Below are 21,603 nucleotides of genomic sequence, written 5' to 3' on the forward strand. Positions count from 1 at the left end.
ATGGTTTCCCTGCATCTCCAGACTCTAACTTTCATCAATACTCTCACTGTGAGGTTGACATGACTACTTAAAACTCCAGTCCTATCTCGAAGGGCAGATACCCTTTTTCAGGACTCTCTGAATCTCCTGACACTTCTCTGCCACCTCCTAACGTGACGAAAGGCAAAGAATGACTAGGGTAATGAGTAAGTGGGAGGGATATTTAAGGCTTTGGCTGGGGTGTCTTTGCCTCCTCCTGGTGGCTAGGTGTTGTATTTCCCAACAGTAAGGAATGAAGCCGTGGACTCTCCCTATCTTAGGAAGGAAATTTGGGTTTAGTGTCCCTTCAATTTAAGCCATTCTGCAAATATGGGTCTTGAAGACTGAAGTTGGGATAATTTGCTATGGAATATGCTACAGCCCTCTCTGGATGTAGATGACCAACTGTCTGATAATACAAATTTCTATATACTATATGAAAAGTACAATAAAATATATACATAAATACAAAAAATGCCATAAAACTTACTCTATATCTAGTACCATGGATGGATTGGACTGTTCTTTAGTCAGTTCATCATTGTAGAACAAGATCTTTTTACTGCTAACCACAACATACTATGGGGAGAAAAAAGTCAGTATAAGAATAAAAACATAAACGTAAAGGTTTTAAAGAAACACAAAAAGCCAAGCATATGTGGTGAGCAGGGCCGCCACTAGAAATTTTGGGGCCCGACAAGCATTGATCAGGCCCCACCCCTCCTTTGACATGCGCAATTTTTGACCAAGTGACTAAAACATACAGTATATGCACTATATTCTTAAGTGTCTATTTAAACTTGGAAATGTTGTAAAGGTAATAACATACACACACAGAGGCACACTCATACACTGAAACACACTCTCACACATAAGGATTCACATATAGACACTCTAGCAGACACGCAAAGAAACACACTCAGACACAGACACCCAAACAGACACTCAGTACTTGTTTACAGTGACCTGACAAGTAATGAGGTAAGCTACAGTTTTGTAAAAAAAAGGAGATTTAGAAAACAAAATATGGAGTTCTGATTATCTTTTTGTAAAGGAAGATGCCAACTAAATGATGACAACAGCATGCAGTGGCTGAAAGGAAGGGCCCTGAACTGCCTAAACAATAATCAGAATCAAGTTCAATCCGATTGGCTGATCCGATCAGCCAATCAGATTGAGCTCGCATTCTATTGGCTGATCGGAACAGCCAATAGAATGCGAGCTCAATCTGATTGGCTGATTGGATCAGCCAATCGGATTGAACTTGATTCTGATTGGCTGATTCCATCAGCCAATCAGAATTTTCCTACCTTAATTCCGATTGGCTGATAGAATCCTATCAGCCAATCGGAATTCGAGGGACGCCATCTTGGATGACGTCCCTTAAAGGAACCGTCATTCTTCAGTTGGACGTCGGAGGAAGAAGATTGGTCCGCGCTGGAGGTCTTCACGATGGAGCCGTTCCTCATCGGATGAAGATAGAAGATGCCGCTTGGATCAAGATGGTTGCCGGTCTGGATCGCCTCTTCTTCCCGGATAGGATGAAGACTTTGGAGCCTCTTCTGGACCTCTTCAGCCGCAGGACTATGGATCGCCAGCCCCCGCTTGGGTTGGATGAAGATTTTGGAGCCAGGACCGATCGGTGTGATACCCGGCGAGGTGAAGATAAGGTAGGAAGATCTTCAGGGGCTTAGTGTTAGGTTTATTTAAGGGGGGTTTGGGTTAGATTAGGGGTATGTGGGTGGTGGGTTGTAATGTTGGGGGGCTTGGGTATTGTATGTTTTTTTTTACAGGCAAAAGAGCTGAATTCTTTGGGGCATGCCACACAAAAGGTCCTTTTAAGGGCTGGTAAGGTAAAAGAGCTTTGAACTTTTGTAATTTAGAATAGGGTAGGGCATTTTTTTATTTTGGGGGGCTTTGTTATTTTATTAGGGGGCTTAGAGTAGGTGTAATTAGTTTAAAATTGTTGTAATATTTTTCTTATGTTTGTAAATATTTTTTTATTTTTTGTAACTTAGTTCTTTTTTATTTTTTGTACTTTAGTTAGTTTATTTAATTGTAGTTATTTGTAGGTATTGTATTTAATTCATTTATTGATAGTGTAGTGTTAGGTTTAATTGTAACTTAGGTTAGGATTTATTTTACAGGTAAATTTGTAATTATTTTAACTAGGTAACTATTAAATAGTTCTTAACTATTTAATAGCTATTGTACCTGGTTAAAATAAATACAAAGTTGCCTGTAAAATAAATATAAATCCTAAAATAGCTATAATATAATTATTATTTATATTGTAGCTATATTAGGGTTTATTTTACAGGTAAGTATTTAGCTTTAAATAGGAATAATTTATTTAATAAGAGTTAATTTATTTAGTTAGATTTAAATTATATTTAATTTAGGGGGGTGTTAGGGTTAGACTTAGCTTTAGGGGTTAATACATTTATTACAGTAGCGGTGAGATTAGGTCGGCAGATTAGGGGTTAATAATTGAAGATAGGTGTCGGCGATGTTAGGGAGGGCAGATTAGGGGTTAATACTATTTATTATAGGGTTATTGAGGCGGGGGAGGCGGATTAGGGGTTAATAACTTTATTATAGTAGCGGTGCGGTCCGCTCGGCAGATTAGGGGTTAATAAGTGTAGGCAGGTGGAGGCGACGTTGAGGGGGGCAGATTAGGGGTTAATAAATATAATATAGGGGTCGGCGGTGTTAGGGGCAGCAGATTAGGGGTACATAGCTATAATGTAGGTGGCGGTGGTGTACGGAGCGGCAGATTAGGGGTTAATAATAATATGCAGGGGTCAGCGATAGCGGGGGCGGCAGATTAGGGGTTAATAAATATAATATAGGGGTCGGCGGTGTTAGGGGCAGCAGATTAGGGGTACATAGGGATAACGTAGTTGGCGGCAGTGTACGGAGCGGAAGATTAGGGGTTAAAAAATTTAAATATAGTGGCGGCGATGTGGGGGGACCTCGGTTTAGGGGTACATAGGTAGTTTATGGGTGTTAGTGTACTTTAGAGCAGTGTTTTTCAACCAGTGTGCCGTGGCACACTAGTGTGCCGTGAGAGATCCTCAGGTGTGCCACGGCAGACTGACAACTTTGCTTGTTTTTTACTCCCAGTGCAGGGGTAGTTTGTAGGAGGCATGGCATAACAGCACAATACATACAGTATGTGTGTGTTTGTGTGTATGTGTATATATATATGCTGTATTAGGCTGCAATGTGTGATTTTTTTTTAACATTTTGGGATGGTGGTGTGCCACAGGATTTTTTAATGTAAAAAAGTGTGCCACGGCAAAAAAAGGTTAAAAATCACTGCTTTAGAGCACAGTAGTTAAGAGCTTTATAAACCGGCGTTAGCCCAGAAAGCTCTTAACTACTGACGTTTTTCTGTGGCTGGAGTTTTGTCGTTAGATTTCTAACGCTCACTTCAGCCACGACTCTAAATACCGGCGTTAGGAAGATCCCATTGAAAAGATAGGATACGCAAATGACGTAAGGGGATCTGCTGTATGGAAAAGTCGCGGCTGGAAAGTGAGCGTTAGACCCTTTCCTGACTGACTCCAAATACCGGCGGTAGCCCAAAACCAGCGTTAGGAGCCTCTAACGCTGGTTTTCACGGCTACTGCCCAACTCTAAATCTAGGCCTTAGGAAGGAATCCAGGTTTGGTACGCAAAACCACCTTATCAGCATGGAAAACAAGATAAGGCGAGTCGCATTGCAATGCACATAGTTCAGAAACTCTTCAAGCCGAAGAGATAGCAACTAAAAACAGAACTTTCCAAGATAGAAGCTTAATATCTATGGAATGCATAGGTTCAAACGGAACCCCTTGAAGAACTTTAAGAAATAAATTCAAACTCCATGGCGGAGCAACAGGTCTAAACACAGGCTTGATTCTAACTAAAGCCTGACAGAACGACTGAACGTCTGGAACATAAGCCAGACGTTTGGGCAGTAGAATTGATAAAGCAGATATCTGTCCCTTTAAGGAACTAGCTGATAGCCCCTTCTCCAATCCTTCTTGGAGAAAGGACAAAATCCTAGGAATCCTGATCTTACTCCATGAGTAGCCTTTGGATTCGCACCAATAAAGATATTTACGCCATATCTTATGATAAATTTTCCTGGTGACAGGTTTTCGAGCCTGAATCAAGGTATCTATGGCCGACTCCGAGAAACCCCGCTTGGATAAGATCAAGCGTTCAATCTCCAAGCAGTCAGCCACAGAGAAAGTAGATTTGGATGCTGGAACCGACCTTGAGTCAAAAGGTCCTGTCTCAGTAGCAGAGTCCATGGTGGAAGAGATGACATGTCCACCAGGTCTGTATACCAAGTCCTGCGTGACCACGCAGGTGCTATCAAAATCACTGAAGCTCTCTCCTGTTTGATTCTGGCAATCAAACGAGGAAGGAGAGGAAATGGTGGAAACACATAAACCAGGTTGAACGACCAGGGTACTGCTAGAGCATCTATCAGTACTGCCTGAGGATCCCTTGACCTGGACCCGTAACGAGGAAGTGAGACGCCATCAGATCCAATTCTGGTGTGCCCCATTGCTGAATCAATTGTGCAAACACCTCCGGATGGTGTTCCCACTCCCCCGGATGAAAAGTCTGACGACTTAAAAAATCCGCTTCCCAGTTCTCCACTCCTGGGATATAGATTGCTGATAGATGGCAAGAGTGAGTCTCTGCCTATTGAATTATTTTGGTAACCTCTATCATCGCTAGAGAACTCTTTGTTCCCCCTGGATGATTGATATATGCTACAGTCGTGATATTGTCCGACTGGAATCTTATGACGCCTGAAGCGCGTTGAATATCGCTCTCAGTTCTAGAATATTTATCGGGAGGAGAGCCTCCTCCTGAGTCCACAATCCCTGTGCTTTCAGGGAATTCCAAACTGCACCCCAGCCCAATAGGCTGGCGTCCGTCGTCACTATGACCCACGCTGGCCTGCGGAAACACATTCCCTTGGACAGATGATCCTGTGACAACCACCAAAGAAGAGAGTCTCTGGTCTCTTGGTCCAGATTTATCTGAGGAGATAAATCTGCATAATCCCCATTCCACTGTTTGAGCATGCAAAGTTGCAGTGGTCTGAGATGCAAGCGAGCAAACGGAACGATGTCCATTGCCGCTACCATTAAGCCGATTACCTCCATACACTGAGCCACTGACGGGCGAGAAATGGAACGAAGAGCTCGGCAGATGGATAGAATTTTTGATTTCCTGACCTCCGTCAGAAAAATTTTCATGTCCACCGAATCTATCAGAGTTCCCAGGAAAGGAACTCTTGTGAGAGGGATAAGTGAACTCTTTTGTATGTTCACCTTCCACCCGTGAGATCTTAGAAAAGCCACCACGATCCCCGTGTGAGACTTGGCTAGTTGGAAAGTTGACGCCTGGATTAAGATATCGTCCAGATAAGGCGCCACAGCTATGCCCCGCGGCCTTAGAACCGCCAGAAGGGACCCTAGCACCTTTGTGAAAATTCTGGGAGCTGTGGCCAACCCAAAGGGAAGAGTCACAAACTGGTAATGCTTGTCCAGAAAGGCGAACCTGAGGAACTGGTGATGATCTTTGTGGATAGGAATGTGTAGATACGCATCCTTTAAGTCCACGGTGGTCATATATTGACCCTCCTGGATCATTGGCAAAATAGTCTGAATGGTCTCCATCTTGAAGAATGGGACTCTGAGGAATTTGTTTAGGATCTTGAGATCCAAAATTGGTCTGAAGGTTCCCTCTTTTTCGGGAACCACAAACAGATTGGAGTAGAACCCTTGCCCCTGTTTTGTTTTCGGAACTGGGCAGATCACTCCCATGGTATATAGGTCTTCTACACAGCGCAAGAATGCCTCTCTTTTTGTCTGGTTTACAGACAATTGAGAAAGATGGAATCTCCCCCTTGGGGGAGAATCTTTGAAATCTAGAAGATACCCCTGGGTTACTATTTCTAAAGCCAAGGAGTCCTGAACGTTTCTTGCCCAAGCCTGAGCGAAGAGAGAAAGTCAGCCCCCTACTAGATCCGGTCCCGGATCGGGGGCTACCCCTTCATGCTGTCTTGGTGGCAGCAGCGGGCTTCTTAGCCTGTTTACCCTTGTTCCAAGTCTGGTTAGGTCTCCAGACTGACTTGGATTGAGCAAAATTCCCCTCTTGCTTTGCGGCAGGGGAAGAGGGACCACCTTTGAAGTTCCGAAAGGAACGAAAATTATTTTGTTTGGTCCTCATCTTATTCGTCTTATCCCGAGGAAGGGCATGGCCTTTCCCTCCAGTGATGTCTGAGATGATCTCTTTCAGTTCAGGCCTGAATAGGGTCTTACCCTTGAAAGGGATGGCTAAAAGCTTAGCTTTTGATGACACATCAGCAGACCAGGATTTAAGCCATAACGCTCTACGCGCTAAAATGGCAAAACCTGAATTCTTCGTGGCTAATTTAGCCAATTGAAAAGCAGCATCTGTAATGAAAGAATTAGCTAGCTTGAGAGCCCTAATTCTATCCAGAATATCATCTAATGGGGACTCAACCTGAAGAGCCTCTTCCAGAGCCTCGAACCAAAAGGACGCTGCAGTAGTTACTTGAACAAAGCACGCTATAGGTTGGAGAAGAAAACCTTGGTGAACAAATATTTTCTTCAGAAGACCCTCTAATTTTTTTATCCATAGGATCTTTGAAAGCACAACTGTCCTCGATAGGTATAGTTGTACGCTTAGCCAGGGTAGAAATAGCTCCCTCCACCTTAGGACCATCTGCCACGAGTCCCGCACGGCATCAGATATGGGAAACATTTTTTTAAAAGTAGGAGGGGGAGCGAACGGAATACCTGGTCTATCCCACTCCTTAGTAACAATTTCCGAAATCCTCTTAGGGACCGGAAAAACATCAGTGTAGGCAGGAACCTCTAGGAATCTGTCCATTTGACACAATTTCTCTGGAACTACAATAGGGTCACAATCATCCAGAGTCGCTAAAACCTCCCTGAGCAATAAGCGGAGGTTTTCTAGTTTAAATTTAAAAGCCGTCATATCTGAATCTGTCTGAGGGAACATATTTCCTGAATCAGAAATCTCTCCCTCAGCCAGCAAATCCCTCACTTCAGAACATTGTGAGGGTACATCGGTTATGACTAATAAAGCGTCAGAGGGCTCAGCGTTTGTTCTCACACTAGACCTACTGAGCTTCCCCTGCAATCCAGGCAGCTTAGATAAAACCTCTGTGAGGGTAGTATTTATAACTACGGTCATATCTTGCAGGGTGAAAGAATTAGACGCACTAGAAGAACTTGGCGTCGCTTGTGCGGGCCTCAACGGTTGTGACACTTGGGGAGAATTAGATGGCAAAACCTGATTCTCTTCTGACTGAGAACCATCCTGCGACACACTTTTAGTAGCTAAAATCTTAAAAAACGGTACTGCGCCTTTAAGAGAAAAAAAGCATACACGTTCTGCAAAACAGCCTAAACATACACCAAATTTTTCAAAATTTTGTATGTAGACACAATATAGGTAGTTACGATTGCATGAAGAAATTAAAAACTAATATGTTATCACCTCTTTCACTTTACCCTTCCTAGTACTTAGAGTAGGCAAAGAGAATGACTGGGGGGTGGAGCTAAGGGAGGAGCTATATAGACAGCTCTGCTGTGGTGCTCTTTGCTACTTCCTGTTAGGAAGGATAATATCCCACAAGTAAAGGATGAATCCGTGGACTCGTCTTACCTTTATAGAAGAAAGCTCAAAGACATATGAACACACCCTCACAGACATACACAGAAAATGCACAAACACATACACACCCACCCTCACAGAGAGACCCACAGAAAAAAATACATACACACTCAGACACACAAACCAAAGCACAAAGAGAAACACAGAAAAACTCACAGGAGGAAACATTTATGCACCTTGCATCCCCTAAATCAACAGTGTGTGACATGCATGATAAAAAAAATGCAGAAATTAAGAGATCACTTTTTAAAGAATCATATTTGTAAATGTGCAAACAAAAATAATTCTGTGAATTCAAAATTGTACATTAATGATCTGGGTAGATGGCTAGATGAAGTAAAGTACTTTTAAAAGGTTGACATATGTTTGTTTTTTCCCCATTTTCCCCAACCAAGAGCACCACTTCAAATATAGTGTACAAATGTTCCCATCTGTCAGCTGTACTTATGGATTTTAAAAATGCTGTACTCTATATGGTCTTGGTAGACACATAAGCTGTGGTACTCATACCATTAGATTTAATGCAGGATTTAGGCTTGTTGGTATGTATTTCAAAATTAAGTCAGCTGTAGTGTAAACTGAACAGTTTTAAGTTAACCTGTCTCATTTCAAACACTGAGCAATATTAGTCTGAGAGTATAACATTTTATGCAGATGTAAAAATCTTAGCTAAAATGCCTCCTTGCATCTGGAAATTCCTTCAATAAAGGGGCAGTAAACTGGAATGTAATAAATATATATATAAAAAATGCATATCTGCCAAAAGGGTACCTACCATTTGTGTATTGAGGAGGAAACATTTCTGCATGGTTTTAAATATAGAACTTCTACAGCATTGTCAAATAATCATAAATACACTGCTGCTAAAAAAAAAATGTTTTTATGGACCCCTGGTCCCACCATACAACTACTACCACACTGAAGTTACAATCAGAAATTGCACAAAGAAATAAAAAAACATTTGCTAAGTAAGTCCTACCTCCTATGCAAATGAAAGTGATCTGCCGTGTGACTCACACACTGTGAGGCACACACTGTACAAACAAAGTGCCAAGTCTGTCTCACACTGTGCATAGTGGTTTAGTGCACACTAAAATCCTCTCAAATGCTAATACTTTACTCCTTGTAATAACATTTCCCATGCTCAATTAGCACTCTGCTGTAGTACCCACTGGTGGCTGCCAAAATTAAGATTTTTTTTTTTTTAGTTCTTGCCTCATGGGGCCCCCCTGGCCCATTAGGCTCCTGACAGGAGTCACCCCTGTCACCCCCTGATGGCGGCCCTGGTGGTGAGTCTAAACACCTTCTTCAACATGCTTACATTCCTTTTCTAAAAACACAGAAGGCACAGCTGCGTGCATTGTCACTGGAGGCAAACATTTACCCAATGAAAACACCTGGGTGATTGCAATACCCATGATCAGGCATTCAAAGAGCTGTAAAAAACACAGAAGGCAGCAGTACATTTAGTGTTTTAAAGAAGAGAAACATCAACATTTTTGAAAAAGAAAAGTAGGGTTTTAAGAAAAAAACACATTTTCATTATAATTAATAGCCTTGAGACCTTTATGCCTTTTTATTTGTTTTTTATTTTATGCCCCTATTTAAAGGAACATGTAGTGAAGCGTCAATTTCAGTCCAGAACCTACACCTGTGTCAAATTTCCTAACACATGGGGGCCACACATCAGTAGTTGCTGCTCTCCCCTACAGGTAGCACTTTTGAGGTGTGACAATTTTGTCTGCACACCCACAAGTCCCAAAGCATATATCTTAGTTCTGCTTTTTTCTGGGAGCACAAAAACATAAATTATGCTTACCTGATAATTTAATTTCCATCTGTAGGAGGAGAGTCTACAGCTTCATTCATTACTTGTAGGAATTAAGAACCTGGCCACCAGGAGGAGGCAAAGACACCCCAGCCAAAGGCTTAAATACCTCCCACACTCCCCTCATCCCCCAGTCATTCTGCCAAGGGAACAAAGAACAGTAAGAGAAATATCAGGGTATAAAGGGTGCCAGAAGAATATAATTAAATTTAGGCCCGCCCACCGGAGTAACGGGCGGGAGCAGTGGACTCTCCTCCCATAGATGGAAATGAAATTATCAGGTAAGCATAATTTATGTTTTCCATCTTAATAAAAGGAGAGTCCACTGCTTCATTCATTACTTGTGGGAACAAATACCCAAGCTCTAGAGGACACTGAATGAAAAAAATGGGAGGGCAAAAGGAGGCGGACCCTTAACTGAGGGCACCACAGCCTGCAGAACCTTTCTCCCAAAATCTGCTTCCGCCGAAGCAAAAACATCAAATTTATAAAATTTTGCAAAAGTATGTAAAGAAGACCAAGTTGCTGCCGTATTCCTCTGAGGAGGCTTATGTCCCGCCGTCTCAAAGGCCAGACGGATAATGCTCCTCAACCAAAAAGACAGTGAAGTGGAAGAGGCCCTCTGCCCCCTGTGCTTCTCTGAATACACAACAAATAAAGACTAAGTCTGTCTGAATTCCTTCGTAGCCTGAAGATAAAACTTCAAGGCCCGAACTACATCCAATTATGAAGCAACCTTTCCTTTGACGAAGAAGTGTTAGGACACAAGGAAGGAACTACTATTTCCTGATTGATGTTACGATTCAACACTATCTTGGGAAGAAATCCCAATCCAGTGCGAAGAACAGCATTATCAGCGTGAAAAACCAGGTAAGGAGGCTCACATTGCAAGGCCGCTAACTCAGAGACTCTGCAATAGCCAGTAGGAATAGGACTTTCCAGGAAAGAAGTTTAATGTCCAGAGCATGCATAGGCTCATACGGAGCCCTCTGCAAAATCTTAAGAACCAAATTTAAGCTCCAAGGAGGAGCAGAATTTCTAAAGACAGGTCTGATCCTAGACAGAGCCTGAACAAAGGATTGAATATCAGGAAGCTCCGCTAGCTTCTTGTGTAACAGTACAGATAAAGCCGAAATCTGACCCTTAAAGGAACTGGCAGCAAGACCCTTATCCAGTCCATCCTTGAGAAATGCCAGAATCCTGGATACCCTAACCTTGTGCCAGGGATATCCACGTTCCTCACACCAGGACAAGTAGGTCCTCCACACCTTATAATAGATGCGCAGAGTGACCGGCTTTCTGGCCAGAATAAGAGTATCAATCAATCTCTCCGAAAATCCTCTCTTGGCTAAGACTATGCGTTCAATCTCCACGCAGTCAGCCTCAGAGAATCGAGATTTTGGTGTAGAAATGGTCCCTGAACCAGCAGATCTCTGCAACAGGGTAACATCCATGGAGGAGACAATGACATCCCCACCAGATTCGCAAACCACGTCCTCCGCAGCCACGACGGAGCAATCAGAAAAGCCGAGGCTTGCTCCTGCTTGATGCGGGCCACTACACTAGGTAGAAGTGGCAATGGTGGAAAAATATAAAGTAGGTTGAACTCCCAGGGCACCGCTAAAGCATCTATCAGCTCTGCATGGGGATCCCTGGACCGTGACCCGTATCTGGGTAGCTTGAAGTTGAGTCTGGACGCCATGAGGTCTATCTCCGGCATCCCCCATCTGTTGCAAATCTCTGCGAACACCTCAGAATGCTTAGACAATTTCCCTGGATGAATTGATTATCTGCTGAGAAAATCCGCTTCCCAGTTGTCCACACCCGGAATGTGGATTGCTGAGAGCGAACAATTGTGGTTCTCTGCCCATTCCAGAATCCAAGATACTTCCCTCATGGCTAGGGAGCTTCTCGTTCCCCCCGATGGTTTATGTAAGCCACCGAGGTAATGTTGTCCGACTGGAACCTGATGAATCAGGATGCCCCCAGGGGGGGGGGGGCCAAGCCCTCAGAGTGTTGAATATCGACTCCTCTCGAGTCCACCTGTGCCTTTCTGGCACCCCAAATAGCTCCCCATCCTGATAGACTTGTGTCCGTGGTGACAATCTCCTAGTATGGTCTCAGGAAGGTTGTCCCTTGGGACAGTTGTCCCGGACGGATCCACCAAGAGAGGGATTCCCTCGTTTGGATGTCCAGAGATATCTGTTGGGATAGATCTGAGTGATCGCCGTTACAATGTCTCAACATGCACAACTGAAGAGGCCTGAGATGGAACCTGGCATATGGAATGACATCTATGCTGGATACCATGAACCCAAATCACCTCTATACACCTGGCCACAGATGTCCTTGAGGAGGTCTGAAGGGCAAGACAGCTGGACGCAATCTTGCAACGTCTCTGATCTGTCAAGAATATCTTCATGGATAAGGAATCTATTATTGTACCCAGGAATTCCACCCTCTTGTTGGAAATCAGAGAAATCTTTCCTTTGTTTATCTTCCATCCGTGGGATCGAAGGAGAAGAGCCCTTGAGTGTTCCCCCGCGAGACTGCAGGATGGAACCTGGACCAGGATATCGTCCAGATAAGGAGCCAGTGCAATAACTCTGGTTCTCGCCACCGCGAGCAGTGCTCCCAGAACATTCGTAAAGACTCTTGGGGCAGGCGCCAGACCGAACAGTAGGGCCACAAACTGGAAGTGTTGATCCAGAAATGCGAATCTTAGGAACCTGAAGTGATCCCTGTGTATTAGAACGTAAAGGTAAGCATCCTTCAAATATATTGTCGTCATGAATTGTCCCTCTTGAACTAGGGGCAGAATCGACCTGATCGTCTCCATTTTGAACAACAGGACTGACAGAAACTTGTTTAGATACTTTAGGTCCAGAATTGGGTGAAACGTGCCCCCCTCCTTTGGGACCATGAAAAGGTTTGAATAATACCCCAGGCCTCTTTCTGCTAAGGGGACAGGGACGATTACTCAGAGAGGAGAGATCCCTCACGCATCCTAGGAAGGCGTCTCTCTTCTCTGGATTTGATGATAGGTTTGACAGGAACAATCTGCCTCTAGGTGGATGAGTCTTGAATCCTATCCTGTAACCCTGGGTTATGACCTCCAGAACCCAAGTGTCCTGAACGTCTCTTATCCAGGCCTCCGTAAAAAGAGATAGTCTGCCCCTTATGCGATCCAGAAACGGATCGGGGGCCGCCCCTTCATGACGATTTTGTCTCAGCAGGCTTCTTGCCGGTTTCCAAGATCCCTTGACTGCTCTAAAGGGACGAAAAGTAGACCCCTTAGGCTTATTCCTCTTATCCTGCGGTAGGAAAGCATCCTTGCCACCCGTGACCGTGGATATGATAGAGTCCAGGCCTGGACCAAAAAGAACCTTCCCTTTAAACGGGAGGGAAAGTAATCTAGACTTGGAAGTCATGTCAGCAGACCATGACTTTAGCCACAGAGCCCTATGGGCTAGAACAGAAAAACCTTGGCATTCAGGCGAATAATCTGCATATTTGAATCACAGATGAACGAATGAACTACCATTAAGGTCTTAATTCATTCCTGTATCTCCTCGAGGGGAGTCTCCACCTCAACCATAGCAGACAGAGCGTCGCACCAATAGGTAGACGCTCCAGTCACCGCAGCAACTGCCGCTGCCGGTTGAAAAACTAACCCCGTGAGTTGGAACATCTTCCTCAAGAATTTTTTATCCATGGGCTCCTTGAACGAAGTTCTATCTTCAAGCGGGATAGTCGTTTACTTAGCAAGTGTGGAGATAGCACCATCCACCTTAGGAATGGCCCCCCACAGCTCAAGCGGCGAGCTTGGAACGGGGAATAGCTTTTTAAGATAAGTAGAGGGGTAAAAGGACAAACCAAGTTTCTCCCATTCATTCTTAATAATATTAGCCATTTTAATGGGGACCGGGAAAGCCTTAAACAACACCCTGTCCTCGTAAAAAAACCCTATATAGTTTAGGGATTGAAGGTTCCTCTGGCAGTTTCGGTTCAGGAACCTCCAACATAGCAAGCACCATTTTCATCAAAAAGCAAATGTTCCATCTTAAATTTAAAATCTGACTCCACCGCAGATGGAGGTCTAGAAGACGCCGATTCCGACCCAGAAGGGTCTGAGCTGTCTTCATCAGCGGATAATCTGTCAGAGACATCCAACAGAGTAGATGACCCCTGGGACGGATAGCTATGTTTCACCTTTCGCTTAGCAGGGCGTGGTAAGGCATTAAAGGCCGCAGAAACCGCCATTTGTAACTGATCAGCGAAATCTGGTGGCCAAAGGGCCCCTCCCGCGGGAGGATTAGTAGTGTCCTGGGGAGCTGCATGTGCAATTGGAGACGAGTGAAGGGAATGCACCTCGCGGGACGAAGAATCCTCAGAGGTGAATGGCTCATTTCTACTAAATATCTTATTCTTTTTAGATATTGCAATTTTATCAAATTACATGCAGATCAACCGGAAACATCTCACAATAGACACAGTTATTAGGTTTATTTAAAGAGGGAGTACCCTCTAGCATATCAGAGTCCTCCATAGCTTGTGCTTTTATTGCGTATTAGATAGAAATTAAATGGCACCTTTATATTCCAATAGCCGGGGCACTCACCATCTCCTATGACCCGGACTACAGAGAAACAGCTTCGTCTCCTACAACCGCCGGTCAAGAACGAGGAAGTTAAAGAGGCCCCTGCACTAGAGAGAAAACGTGCCAAAAAAAGGCCTGCGTCAATCTCTCACTTAGAAACTGACTGTTCACACACGGACCGAGCATCATCTCACACATGTCACAGAATTAACACAATAATAAAAATATTATGCACAAATCCCCCCCTGTTCAATAACCCCTTTTCCGAGGTTATTACCCTTGATTCTATACAGATAAAAGGAGACACACTGTGACCCTGTCTTCTTACGTTATCATATGTGTAATAAATTAAATGATCTTACCAGAATCTATGCCATGGAACAGGAACACTGCATTTCAAGTGTGACAGGGTAGTAGCATCGCTCCTGACATGGACTTGAGAGCAGAAAAGCAGGCAGCGAAACTCGTCAACGCTGATTGCTTATGGAGCTGTTAATCTGAGTCAGGATGGTTTCGCAGAAAGACTCTCCCTGCATCTCCGGATTCTAACATTCATCCATGCTCTCCCTGAGAGGCTGACAGGACTACTTAAAACTCCAGTCCCATTTCGAAGAGTACTACCCTCCATAAGAGACACTTCTTTGCCAACCTCCTGTGACGAAAGGCAAAGAATGAGGGATGCAGGGAGTGGGGGAGGTATTTAAGCCTTTGGCTGGGGTGTCTTTGCCTCCTCCTAGTGGCCAGGTTCTTAATTCCCACAAGTAATGAATGAAGCAGTGGAGACTCCTCCCATTAAGATGGAAAAACTATGACAAATTTTTAGTTTTGCTTTTTTTGGGACCATAAAGGCCACTGTGCACAGATTTAGTTCTGTTTTTTTCTGGGGCCATAAAAAAGAAAAGCAAAAAAAATTGGTCCTCAAATAGGTCTGAGGAGCACCTCAATTCTTCACTCACCTCCTGGGGGCAGGAGAGGGGGGGGGGGGCAAAGATTAAATAGGCTAATCAGTGAGGTGGGAGGGATGGAATACTCTTGTAGTTTTAGGAAATCTTTGCATCTTCCTAGTGGTCAGGAGCTGAATCCCGGGAATGACATTACATGAAAGTAAGCAGTGATGAGTTCTCATAGCCTGATAGTTACATACATATGCAAGTTATTGATGCTGCGAAACTGTATTAGTACCTGCTTCTTCCATCCATATCTTTTAATATTTCCTCTGTTAGGTACGGATAACCAACCTTCAATCCTTGATTCTGGAAAAAAACAAAAAAACAAACAAATATTTTGTTAATAAAACAGTAAAACATGATTTGTATGCAATTGTAATATAACACATTTCATGCAGAATAAAAAAGGAAAATCATTACAGAGAGAAAACCAGAAGAATATGCAGACATTTATACTTCATGTCATGCCAAAAGCAGATACGTGAGAAAGGAAAGATAGTGCAAGATAAACATGACTGTTAATAAAATAATATGTTACACACACACACATAAACACAAATAAAAACTTTCCAAAGGCTTGAAATGAATGATTATAATTGGAAAGATGCAACAAACTGAATAAACACTTGTCAAAGAGGCAAAACAGGCAGGAAATGTGTGAACCATTTACTCACAGAAGACAATATTAGGAGAGAAAGAAATAAGGAATGCAGGAAGACTCGACTAGACGGAGAATAAGAGACAAATATTTTATTTAGTATGAAAAATATGGATCATTTGAAAACTGCAGGAAAGTTCTGATGAAATAAATTTACAGTTACAAGTTATCAAAAAGTTGTGAAAATGTTTCCTACAATTGCATTGCTAGTAGATATGAAAGCTATAGTCACGCATCTATGATGGGATTAATTGGTAAGACAACTAAATGCTAGAAACTGAAACAGATATTTGGCATGCAAAGATTTATCATTTCTAGAACTTATCCTTTATTTATTTTTTATTGTTATTCTGAACAAAATATTCATTAGGCCCAAAGCAACAAAGAACATATTTACTGTACTTATAATCCTTAATAAAAAAGAACCAAAGATCAGATTCCCCCCCACCCAATATCCGTACTTACCACCTATCATACCATCTGCTTCATCTGGCTGCAAGCTGGCAACACTGGTCGAATCCATGCCTAGTTGAATATCAGCGAGCTTAGCACGTAATTGTTCTAAATCACTTTCTTTACTGTCAAGCTGCATCTGTAGATCATTCTTATGGTTGCTTTCTTCAGTTAATTGCTAAAAATGATTATAGAAAATTAGCTTTCTTTTGGAAACACTAGTTAGAAATAAGGACACATGAAAACAAGGAAATATGTGGAAAAGGGATATTTACCCATTTGTTCATTTTTACAAAAAAACTAAATTTATGTTTACATGATAAATGAATTTCTTTCACGGTGATGAGCTTTCATGATCCATCACTCCTGGGAATTACTCTTCCCTGCCACTAGAAGGCGGCAGATCCCCAAACCCCAAGAGCTCTATAAAATCCCTCCCACCTCACTGTTAACTCAGTCTGATGTATAGCCAAGCAAAAATAAGAGCAAAATAATAGGAGCAGGGAAAAAAAGATGTGCACAAAAATAAACAAACACCAAAAAATCAGGATAGGGTCTAGTGGACTCTCACCACCATGAAATAAATAAATTTATCAGGTAAGCATAAATTATGTTTTCTTTCATACAGGTGGTGAGAGACCATGATCCATAACTCCTGGGAATTAATACCCAAGCTGTGGAGTCCACAAGGAATGAAAAAATAAGGGCAGGATAAAAAGAACATCCTTTTTTCACACTGAAACAAAATTCACAAACCAAACAAAAACCAAAAGAATAAACAGGCAAATTTACAATTAAAATGACCAACAGGATAATACAAAATTATCCTGAGACAACTACCTTAAGGACTTCCTACCAAAAGCTTCTTCAGAAGAAACAAACATCAAAATGATAAAAGTAAGTAAAAAAATTGGTCAAGAGAAGCCTCATTCTAAAAAAAACTAAGAAGTGGAAACTGATCTTAAAGAATGGGAAGAAAACAGTCATGGTGGAGGCTAACCAACCTTCAAGAAATCCTTATTGATCAAAAGTATCAGCTAAGAAGCTTTGTGCCCCTTTCTGGGACCAGAAAAGAGAACAAATTAGAAGTTTCTCTGAAATCCTGATAATACTCAAGGCTCTTACAACATCCAAAATATGCAAAAGCCTCTGCTGAAGAATTCTAGTACATGAAGAAGGGACAACAACTACCTGAATTAATTTAATCCGGAGACACAACCTCAGGAAAACAGTAAAATACAGTCCACAAAACTGCCTTATCCTGATGAACAAAAGGATAAGAAGAATCACATGAAAAAGCAGACAACTCAGAGACTCGACTAGCAGAAGAGATAGCCAAAAGAAAGCAATACTTTCCAAAACAGAGAAATTGGCTTAAGAACAGGTTAAATTCTAGCCAAAGATAGAACAAAAACCATGAATGTCAGAAAGATTAACAATCTTTTAGGGAAACAAAACTGAAAGAGCAGAAAACCTGACCTTTCAAATAGCTGGCAGATACACCCTTATCTAAACCATCCTGCAAAAGTAGCAAAACCCATGGAATTCTAAAAGAATACCAGATAAAAACCATGATCTGTACTCCGAAAAATAAATGCCTTCCATACCTTATGATAAATCTTTCCAGTCACAGGCTTGCAGGCCTATATCCAAGTCTCAACCCAGAATCAGAGAAACTACTTCCTGAGAACTAACCGTTCAATCTCTATGCCATTAAAATTAGAGAATCACAATCCTGATAGAAAAACTAACCTTAAGAAAGAAAGCCCAGACTCAGAGAAAAAGGTCAAGGAGGGCAACTGGATATCTGAACCTGATCTGCATTCCTGACCCTGCAAGGCCAAACTGAAGCAATCAGGATACTAGACAGATCTTGGTAATCACTCTGGCTAGAAGAACCAGAGGAGGAAAAAACATAAACCAGCGGAAAAGACCATGGAGCTACAAGAGTATCCACAAACTCCCCTGATGATTCCTGGTCTGGTAGACCTCAAAAATCCACTATCTGACAGAAAACATCAAGATAAAGAAACCATTCCCCTGGATGCAGTGACTGACAACTAATAAGAAATACGTCCCAGTTCACTCCTGGAATAAAAACTACAGAAATTAGGCAACAATTGGTTTCTGCACAGAAAATAACTTGAGACCCTTCACAGCTAGGGAACTATGAGTTTTTACCTTATGAAAGACACTGCAAAATAGTTTTCTGTCTGAAAACATTGATATGATTCCCCTTTCAACAGAAGCTAATTCTGAAGGACTCAAATTGCAGGGAATTCAAAAAACCAAATTTATGCTTACCTGATAAATTATTTTCTTTCCTGGCATGGAGAATCCACAAATTCATTCAATTACTAGTGGGAATTCAACTCCTGGTCACCAGGAGGAGGCGAAGAACCCCCCTAGCAAAGCTGTTAAGTATCCTCCCACTTCCCAAAATCTGCAGTCATTCAGCCGAAGGAATATAGAAAGATAAGAGGAGACAAGGGTATAGAGGTGCCTGAGGTTTAAAAAAAAGGACAAACACCTTCTTAAAAATAAATTAAGGGCGGGTCGTGGACTCTCCATGCCAGAAAAAAAAGAATTTATCAGGTAAGCATACATTTTGTTTTCTTTCCAATGGCATGGAGAGTCCACAAAACCATTTAATTACTAGTAGGAACCAATACCCAAGCTATAGGACACAGAATGCAAGGGAGGGAGAACAAGACAGGCGGAACTAAACAGAAGGCACCACCGCTTGAGAAACTTTCCTCCCAAAAGAAGCCTCAGCCGAGACAAAACATCAAATTTGTAGAATTTGGAAAAAATATGCAACAAGGACCAAGTGGCCACATTGCAGATCTGTATTCTCTCAGGAAGCTCTTGTCCAGCTGTCTCGTAGGCCAACTGAACAACACTACACAACCAAAAAAGAAAGAGAAGAAGAAGGGGCCTTCTGACCTTTCAGTTTACCAGAGATAATAACAAAAAGGGCAGTAGATTGGAGAGAATCCTTAGTTGCGAGTAGATCTTCTGAGAAGGAGGATTAGGCATAACAAAGGAACAACAATCTCTTGATTAATATTGCGTACCGAAACCACGCTAGAAAGGATCCCCATGCAATGCTGAATACGGAAGACCGAAGTCCCATGGAACTGCTAGAACATCGACTAGAGCTGCTTACAGATCACTTGATCTTGATCCATCTTTTGGAAGCTTGGCGATTAGACGAGACACCATCAGAACCAACTCCAGAACTCCCCACCTGAGAGTTATCATTGATAATACTTCCAGATGAAGGTGCCCCTCCCCTGGATGAAAAGTCTGTCTGCTAAGAAAATCCGCTTCCCAGATGTCCACCCCTGGGATGTGGATGGCAGAAATGTGACAATTGTGAGACTCCGCCCACTGAAGTCACCTCCTTCATGGCCAAGGAACATGAACATCCCTGGAGGATGATATATGCCACGAAGAAATGCTGTCTGATAGAAATCTGATAAAGCAGACCACACTCAGTTGAGGCCAAGCTAACAATGCATTGAAGATTGCTCTCAACTCTAGGATATTAATTAGGAGGACAGACAACTCCTAAGTCCAAATTTCCTGAGCTTATAAGGGGCCCCAAACTGCCCAAAAGGCTGGCGTCTGAAGTTATTTATTATTATTATTATCAGGTATTTGTAGAGCGCCAACAGGTGAAGTCAGAAACTCCTAAGTCTCAGGAAGCAGGTGCCCTAGGACAGATGTTCCTGGGAGATCCACTAGGACAGGGATTCCCTCGTCCGGATGTCTAAAACTAACCTCTGAGAGAGGTCCGAGTGGTATTTGTTCTATTGTCTAAGCATGCATAACTGTAGAGGTCAGGTCTCAGATGGAAACAAGCAAAAGGAAATGTCCATGAAAGCCATTACTTCCATACACAGTGCCACTGATGGACAGACAGAGGACTAAAGAAAAGGACATTTCTGACCGTCGTCAAGAAAAACGTCAAAAAACACAGATTACACTGCTGGGATACAAACTCAGAATCTCCTGATTATTACACAGGTGCTTAAACCAACTAAGCCACCTCATGGAGATCGAGTCTATGATCGTCCCCAAGAAAAATGCCCTGTTATTTTGCATGAAGGAACTCTTTTCTGGATTCACCTTCCACCCATGAGAGTGGAGAATTGACAACAGAGAATCCGATGGGATCTTGCTAAATGAGAAGATGGCGCCTGAAACAAGATATCATCCAGGTACGGTACCCCTGCAATTTCTTGAGATCTGGCCACTGCAAAAGGATCCCTAGAACCTTTGTAAAAATTTGAGGGGCAGTGGCTAAGCCAAAAGGTAGGGTTACAAGTTGGAAGTGTCTGTCCAAAAAGGTAAACTACAGATATTAGAAATGTTCCTAGTGGGAAGGAACATAAAGATATGCGTCCTTCAGGTTGATGGTAGACATGAACTGACCCTCCTGAACCCAGGGAGAATAGAACTCTGAGAAATTTGTTGAGACACTTTAGGCCCAAATAAGTCGAAAGGATCCTTCATTCTCTGAAACCATGAATAAGTTGGAATAGAATCCTTGACCCAGTTCCGCTTCTAGAGAAGCAAGATTCTTGACACAGAATAAAAAGGCCTCTCTATCTGGATTGCAGATAATCTTGACAAAAGTAAACTGCACAGCAAAGATGCTGCTGCTAACCCCTTTGATAGGCTCTTCCTGGAATTGAACCAAGGACACCAGGTTCATAGTCCAGACTGCTCAGTCTGTGCCACTGGAGAAAGTAAGACTTCTATCCTGTATCCTTGGGAGACTAAGGTCACTGCCCAAGAATCAGGGACATCGCAAATCCAAAACTGCGTAAAGAAGGAAGCCTGCCCCCTACTTGATCCGAATGCTGATTTATTCTCAGAGGAAGGCTTCTAGGATTGCTTGTCCTTATTCCAAAAGAAACAAAATAAATCATTTTTTTTAAATTTTATATAAACAAGATATGGTCCCCAGATAGGGGACGTATCAGATATTAAACTGATAAGAATAGATACTACACATGATTGTAGCCAAAAGGCCGAAAAGCGATCATTAGGTTCAGCAGAAATCACCTCATTATTGAGGAATTTATAAAATAAATGTATTAGTGTCTTCAGATCACTAAAATTCTCAATCTGAGGATTCAACATTATTCCAAAAAAGGTAGATGGAAACCCACCGGTTAACAAAACACTATGACATAAAAAATAAAGTAAAAATTAGCACCTTATTTCTAAATCTCCTCAACACGAGAAAATTATATCATAGTACTCAAATACATGAAATAAGCATATTTGGCCATATGTGTAAGAACATCATATAGTTTAAATCCTACAAATATGCTACCTTAACATG

General features: G+C 42.3%; 1 protein-coding gene and 1 pseudogene across 1 annotated transcript in view; both read right to left on the reverse strand.

The window, feature by feature from the left end:
• ROCK1 (Rho associated coiled-coil containing protein kinase 1) overlaps positions 1-21,603 on the reverse strand; it is a 1,092,122-nt gene that overhangs the window by 60,127 nt on the left and 1,010,392 nt on the right. Inside the window, exons 27-29 of the mRNA XM_053714968.1 lie at positions 16,257-16,422; positions 15,369-15,439; positions 509-597 (exon numbers count right to left, since the gene is read on the reverse strand). Coding sequence (XP_053570943.1) covers positions 509-597; positions 15,369-15,439; positions 16,257-16,422 — 326 coding nt within the window. The remainder of the gene's footprint in view (positions 1-508; positions 598-15,368; positions 15,440-16,256; positions 16,423-21,603) is intronic.
• On the reverse strand, positions 21,088-21,298 carry LOC128661846 (uncharacterized; annotated as a pseudogene).

The sequence above is a fragment of the Bombina bombina genome, chromosome 5 (assembly GCF_027579735.1).
Source record: "Bombina bombina isolate aBomBom1 chromosome 5, aBomBom1.pri, whole genome shotgun sequence".
NCBI classification, from domain to species: Eukaryota; Metazoa; Chordata; class Amphibia; order Anura; family Bombinatoridae; genus Bombina; species Bombina bombina.